A 7367-nucleotide genomic window follows, 5' to 3' on the forward strand; every position below is an offset into this window, starting at 1 on the left:
ACACAAAACCATCGCCAAAAGATGCAATCTACCTCCGACCAAAAAAAAGGACAGTGAATCCACCCAAAAAGAAAAAGAAGAGCAACCAAAAACAAGACAAAGCAGAAGAACAAACAGAGAACAAGCACAAGCTCGCCTCGTTTTCATGGGACCAATAAATAGCTTTTGTATCACCGGTAGATTTTGAGTTACATGTCAAATTTTAGTCTAAGAGGCTAACGGGATGCTGGTTTTCTAGCCTCTTAACATAAAAGTAGTACTGGATGTTGAAAGTACTTATTCAAGTCAGAGGCGGAATCTTGTCTTTCACCGGCTCCAGCCACCCCAAAAATACAAAATGCCACTTTTTCTTTTCTTCTTTTACTTCTTTTATTTGATATGCTAATTTGGATTTTCATAGCTCAAATATTTTTGTTAAGCGCCAGCACCTCCAACTTCTAAAACCTAGAACAGCAACTGATCAATTCATGTTACGTATTAACTACAGTATAAGGCAGATAGTTTGCAGCTCAAATCTATACGACACAACGTCTGCCGTGTAATCTCAACTTTCGTGAAGGATATAACTCAAAGTTCTAATGATTAAACTAGCGGGCAAACTACTCCCTTAGTGGGTCAGTTAAGGCCTAACTAATTTACTTGGAAGCAATACCTACCCCCATAAGGATAGGATTTGCACTGAATATAATTTTCATGGTACTGCTCCTATATTGGATGTGCTCTGAATCTAGTTTTCATCATTTCATGGGACTATTTAGGGGTCAATAAACAACTCTTGATGGTCCAGACCTCCGATTTAGCTTTGGCTTTTAAAAAAAATAAAACAACTTTTGGCTTATAAAAAAAAGAAATAAAACAATTTTTGTGTGCTGGGCAGATTTTGAGTCGAAGAGACTGGTTAGCAACCGGCCGGAAGTGTTCATTAAAGTTTCAGTAACAATTACATACATACAATTATAAACCTTCCAATATTCCTAGTTTCTTCTGTGATTGTGAATTTGCGTTCTTTAAGTAAAAGAATTTATTACAATATACATGATTTTAAGTTTTTTCTCTTTACTTAATTGTTTTAAATGAAGAACCCTAATGATCACCTAGTATTTTTTTTTTTTGATTGGGTTCTATTTTTAAACTCTCTTAAGAACTACAGATTACCATTTTTCTACTCTAATCTTCATTATCTATTCACGTCCTTCTGGTATAGTTTCAAGTTCAGGCCTCCAACTTCTTGGCGTACTGACATGATCAACATCATTATGCTCTTGATCAAATAATCCTTTAGAAACTTTGGCGATCATGTCTTCAATTGAACCCCTTTTCGATAACAATTCTTGAAGCTGTTGTTTTGTTATAATCACTTTAATCTGCTTGACCTCCCCACATAACTGACTACCCGTCTTGATTAACGGTTGAGGATTAGGAAGAAGATGGTAAACATTTCCAGTTTTCAACTCATAGTCCGGAGGGAGAATACGAGAAGACCCTTCCAGAATTCCAACTCCAAAACCATTGAAATTCACCAAAACATCTTTAACTAGAACTGACGATTGGTACTCGACTGCGACCTTTCCGTTCATATTCAATATCCGTACAATTTTTTCCACCGGAGTATCGAATGAACTAATTCTCTTGGGTCGCCTTAATTGAATTAGAAGACAATTACCCATCATTTTTTTTAGTAAGTGCTTCATGATCATTTCAGGCCTTTAAAAAAAAAAGAGAGAAGAAGCAGGAGACAGACAGAAAGAATGAATTTGTGTGCAAGTAGAGTTTATGGTGTTATTAAAGAAGAGAATTGCCGTGATTATATATACCACTATGTTATCAAAAATTAATGGAAAGGGTTGTTGTATTGCATTGGGTGGGGTGGGGGGTTAGAGTTTAAAAGAAACAGACCCCCCCCAGCAAAAGTTATGAAACTTTTTTGTTTTGGGATGGCAATTGTCAAAGAAAAAGGCAGGCATGAATAATGGGAGGGTGAAGTGCAAGAAAAACTTGGTAAAAAACAGAAAGCAAAGTTAATATTGTCAACAGGCGTGCCATTATGGGTCGGTTTAGTGGGATGTATGCGTTTTCTATTTCCAAATTGTTCTTTTTTCACCACCTTTAGTTTTCACATCGTTATTGCATCATATTCTACTTCCTTAGGCATGAAGAATGCAGCCTAGTATCTGCTATTACGGGTCCGTACCCGAACCCACAATCAAGTTAGGAATCCATCATACTGGAAAGTGAATAAAGAGGGAAGCTCATCTTGAAAATCCTTTTCATGCTGGAGATGAACAGGAAGTTATGGCATATACTTTTCATTTAAGTTGAGAAGGTTGCCCACTATTTCCTGACATATTTCCTTGCCTAATATGAAAACTCATTGACATATTAGAGCAAATCAAAGCACCATAAATGAAAATAAAATGAAATCAACTTCCGACAAGCGGAGAGAGGGATTAACAGAAAACCAAAGACACCTGAAAGTTAGAACTGAAATTTTTTCAAACAAGAAGATGCTGAAGAAGCGGATGTAAGCACTGGTTAAGCTGCCAGGTTTTGTCCATTCTTCTGACTGGTCCATCTCAGATCCCTTAATACCATATAAAGTGATTGCAAACTGCAATTTCCCAGTAACAAGTACGTTTACGATGAGACAATTAGCACAGACAGCATAAGGATTCATATTTTAACAACACAAAACTGAAATATAACAAGAAACTACAGCTTTAAAACCCAAAATGAACTTTAAACAAGCGAGAGTAAAAAGGTAATCATGGTGAAAATTTTAAAATAACTATGAGACAACTATAGAAACACTCTGCTATCTGAGAGGGTCAGAAAAATGAGTCTCAATGCTAAGTGATAACCTTGAACATATGTGCAGAAAACATCTTTATCATATTCAGCTGGTGATTTGTTGGTACTCTAGTGGCATAGTTCCAAGACCGGAATATTTACTTATAACCATCATACAACCACAAGAAAACCAGACTACAACAAGAACCTGACAATTCAAAAAACTACAAGAATGGAGTGTGTCCATTTCGACAGCATATTACGAGCATGGCATAAATTAACATTTAACTGTGCTGTAATACACAAAATTTTACGTTTTCTCTGTGTTCCTCTTAGTTACGTGAAGTTTCTTCTATCAAACTAATCATGTAACCGTAAGGAAATATGTATGACACTACCAGTGAGATCTTTTCCTAGATTAATATTAGTCGTTATCAGTAATTGATATCGGAGCTTAAAACACAGATAGGAAGTAGACTGCAACTCCTGAGAAACAGCCTCCCACGTTCTAGTCAAGACGCATGCGCAATGCCCATGCCATTTCCATTGCAAAACAAATCAAAATTTTCATACAATAATTTTCAATCAAACATATTCATTTACACAAAAAAATTAAGGAGGAGGACTTCCTTATATACATCATTTTTCTAGAACGTGTCCTCCTAAGAATAGTTAGGAAAGGAACAACAAAAGTACCTTAAGGGTAAAGCTTACTTGTTTCCCTTTGTATAAACAACAAATCTTGACTTTGATATTGCTTCGAGAATCATCATGGGCTTCTACAAAGCTTCAAATATCAGTCTAATTGCTCTCAAGTATTGCAGAAATAGGATTAACAAACTATGTTCCAATCAAATCCCACATTTATATACAGCAATTTCCTACTTTCACAACATTTAAGGTCCAATATTATTAGATTATCCATGTCTAAAGACCAATATACAAACAGGAAGAGAAAATAAAAAATAAGAATATATAAACTCATAGATTTTTTAACCGGCTTGTCCAAAAAGAAGCAGGAGACTGACAGAAGAATGAATTTGTGCAAGGTAAGTTTGTGGTGTTTTTTGTCTTGGTTTTGGAGAGAAGTGCGGTGAATATATATACTATGTTGTAAAAGTTTATGGATAGTTGGTAACAAGAATAAGTTGTTGTGTTGGTAAAAAACAGAAAGCAAAGTTAATATTGTCAACATGCGTGCCCATTATGGGTCGGTCTAGTGGGATGTCTATATTTTCTACTTGCAAATTTACTTCGTTGTTGCATATTCTACTTCCTAGAAAGGAGAAATAGTATCCTAGCTAGTATCTTCTGAAGTCCGAACCATCAATCTCTCCTCTGGGAAGGAAGATAAGAATCCATTGTACTAGAAAAGTGACCAACAGAAAGCTAATCTAGAAAATACTTTTAATCATGGAGATGGACAAAATTATGGCATATACTCTTTATATTTGACGGATACAGATAGCATTTCTTAACATAAGAACACTGTGTTACACACATGCTTACATTTTGGACTCGTTTAACATCACAGGAATTTTGAAAAGAAAGTTGCCTACTATTTCCTGATTTATTTCCTTGCCTAAGTAAATTTACGGACTTCATATTTCTCTGCTAACCACTGCAAATTACTACACCATTAAGGTGTGAACCGTCAAAGGATGAGAAGAAAGACTAGAGAATAGATCTCACATCTAATCGTTGAGGTTATCATTCTATAGAGCATTCTTCATAGGAAAATTTTATTATGAAAAATAACGATTGAGAAAAAACAAATTCCTATCAAAACAATAACCAAATCTCGGCCTAAACCACAAACATAAAGAGTTTGAGACTTCATACAGATTGTACTACTTAGTACAGAATATCCAACACTGGGAATGTTTGCTCGTTTGAGGACCTAATTCACTAAACGATATGTCATAGAAAGGTTAAAATTCAAAAGAGAATAAACAGAAAGATAAAAGACAAAAAAAGACAGGTGCTTTTAAAGTTTCCAGATCCGCATTGACAACAAACCATTTAAGGTAATGAAGATGACAGAGGGGCAGAAACTAGATGTTTCTCAAAAAATTGTGGGTTCTCATTGCAGCTTAGTAAAACTAATGGAGGATGATATAAAATGGCAGCAAAAATGGAGAAAACAATATTGTATTAGTAAACATGTGTCTGAATTTTAACACTTTTAGAGAATTTCAAAAGATCAGATAGATTTAAATTCTAAGAATCAACATGAATTGTTAAATAGGATATATAGGAAGATCTATTCCTCTAGATTGGATACAACACAAAAATTTCATGTCGATAGCATGTGGTATATATTGAATTTCTAAGACAGAGTACGAGAACAGGAATGAAGGTTCATAATTTTATACTTGCAAACTTCAGTCCATTTTAGTAATTCACCAAAAAAAAACAGCATGGATAAATATTAATATCAAGAACTAAATAACAAAATCACCTGGTTTTCTTCTTAGGCGGCTTCTTCATGTTGCTATTGATTCTTCATCTTCTCCCACCTGATATAACTACCGGAGATCAGAGAAACTAAGCTTTCAAAATGATTCTTGGTGTCAACGAATTCCAAGAAAACTAGCCCATCGACACGTTTTACACAAGTAGGGATATTTAGTTCAGTAGCACTTCCATTTTTTAGATCATACAAAACTAGCCCATCGCCATTTAAGAATATGATCTCCCCGTTCTCAAAAGACCACACAATCCTAAAACAAAACTGTTTACTGATAAGACTGTCATGGGCAATGACATAACACTTAGTCCAAGTTTCTCGAACACCATAATTCAGCATCTTCCGTACTTCAAACTGACCATCAACATCTAAGCTGACAAGTAAGCAGAGGCACCCTTCCAACACTCCCAGAAACAGATACTGGTTTGCTGCGTTACGCGAAAGTTCTTTTGGTATTTGCATTTCTTTAAAATTCTCGTCACTGATATCCAACGAGAGTATTACATAGTTTTCTTGATCACCTAGTGGTACCCAATGAAGGTCTCCATTAAAACTCACACCAGCTCTCTGATCATAAGGAAACCGATAAGGAATCCCGGTTTTCCACGAATTTGATGCTAACGTATAGACATGGATGTTAGTAGTATCCTTGCTTTCAGCAGCTTCTACACCTATTAACAACTTGTAATCATCAGTTTTGTGATCATAACCAAAAGCATGTAACTGAACATCGCAATATGATCCAATTGCTGAAAATGGTGGTATTTCTTTATATTCTCTTGTGGCTGGGTTCCAAAGACAAATACAACACCTATCACCAACTTTATCAAACAACCACATACAGACCAGACCATTGGATGAACCCAACAATCGAACAATGCGATAAGCTAAAGATTTGAATGGGTAATCCATTTCAATCCCATCAATCGCATCATTCTCAACAATTGAAGTTGATGCTAATGAATCATAACCTATGGAGTAAACTATACTACTTTCGCAATTCCAGACAGGACCTTCTAGCTCTAGCATGAGAATGGGTTTTTCGTCCTGAATAGCAGTATGGGTTTTAACAAAATCAGAGGTAGAAATTAGAGCATACCAATTCCTGCAGACAGATTTGCATATAAGTAATGATTTCACTGGTAATCTTAAAAGGATTTCATGGTATAACTCTTCCGGAATGCTCGACATTGCTGCTGCTGATTCTTCAATCTTCTTCTTCTTCAAATTTGGCCTCTCAAATTGATTATAGAGAGAAAACAGAAAAGAAAATGAATTTATGTTGAAGCTGACGAGAGAAGAAGTGATGAATTTCTGTTCCAAGTAAACCAATTGATTAATCTTCCATTTCCTAATTTTCGAAAATTAGGGTTTCCCTCTAACAGTTCATTTCATTTCCTTGGAGGAAAGAGGGGAAAGAGAGACGGCGGCTTTTGAAGTTACGAAGAGAGGAAATAAAAATTATTTTGGGCTACTTACTTGGTTGTTTTTTCTGTCTTTTGTTTTTGGGCTATTTTGTTGGGCTGTTTTAGAGATTGGTACTCAATGTATTAAGAGCAACTCCAATGGTACACATATAATTAGCGGATATACCTGTCCAGGTGGATGGACAAACTGAGATTTGGGCCGTGGGGAGAGGGCTTTTTGAGTCAAAATATGCCGGCCAGAGCATCTTGAGTCAGTCGCCTCAACTGATCCGGCAGCGGTCGGATTTCCTAACGGCTAGTTTTCCACCTATAAATATTCAGTCTTTTCTTGAATTTTTTCCACTAATCTTTCTCTTGAAATATCTTATAAGGAATCCCTCTTTTTTGTGAAGCAAAACTTGAGGGTTAGGTGTGGTAATTTAAAAAAAAGGAAGAGTAGTGTAGGTTTTATAAGTTAAACAAGGAAAATGACCCGTTAACAAGCAAAGAAAAACTCCAGGTTTGAAAGTTAACAATAGAGGAGAAACAATTCACGAGCGCGTTGAACGGAAGTTACATCAAATGAAAAAAATCAGGAGACCAAAGGTTGTACTAGATTTTTATTGATATAATTTTTTGGTTCTTATTATTGTCAAGTTTATATTTTGAAAAGAAGTGACGGTAATATTAACTAATAAAAGTAT

General features: G+C 35.5%; 2 protein-coding genes across 3 annotated transcripts; both read right to left on the reverse strand.

The window, feature by feature from the left end:
- Positions 1–898: 898 nt before the first annotated feature.
- Positions 899–1840, reverse strand: LOC113344166. The gene has a single exon (XM_026588184.1). It carries the CDS (start codon positions 1695–1697, stop codon positions 1182–1184), a length of 516 nt encoding a protein of 171 aa, XP_026443969.1. The 5' UTR covers positions 1698–1840; the 3' UTR covers positions 899–1181.
- A 438-nt stretch (positions 1841–2278) lies between these two features.
- On the reverse strand, positions 2279–6679 carry LOC113344183 (F-box protein CPR1-like). 2 transcript variants are annotated; one of them, XR_003357695.1, is made up of 3 exons: positions 5249–6679; positions 3484–3566; positions 2408–2608 (listed from the first exon to the last, which is right to left on the reverse strand). XR_003357695.1 is itself a non-coding variant. In XM_026588198.1 (2 exons), the coding sequence occupies exon 1, from the start codon at positions 6446–6448 to the stop codon at positions 5282–5284; it is 1167 nt and encodes a 388-aa protein (XP_026443983.1). In that variant the 5' UTR covers positions 6449–6679; the 3' UTR covers positions 2279–2608; positions 5249–5281. The 2 variants fall into 2 exon arrangements, 1 of the variants encoding a protein (XP_026443983.1); XM_026588198.1 differs by lacking the exon at positions 3484–3566 and having other exon boundaries at positions 2279–2608.
- Positions 6680–7367: the final 688 nt, after the last annotated feature.

This window comes from Papaver somniferum, unplaced genomic scaffold, assembly GCF_003573695.1.
Source record: "Papaver somniferum cultivar HN1 unplaced genomic scaffold, ASM357369v1 unplaced-scaffold_75, whole genome shotgun sequence".
Classification (NCBI taxonomy): Eukaryota; Viridiplantae; Streptophyta; class Magnoliopsida; order Ranunculales; family Papaveraceae; genus Papaver; species Papaver somniferum.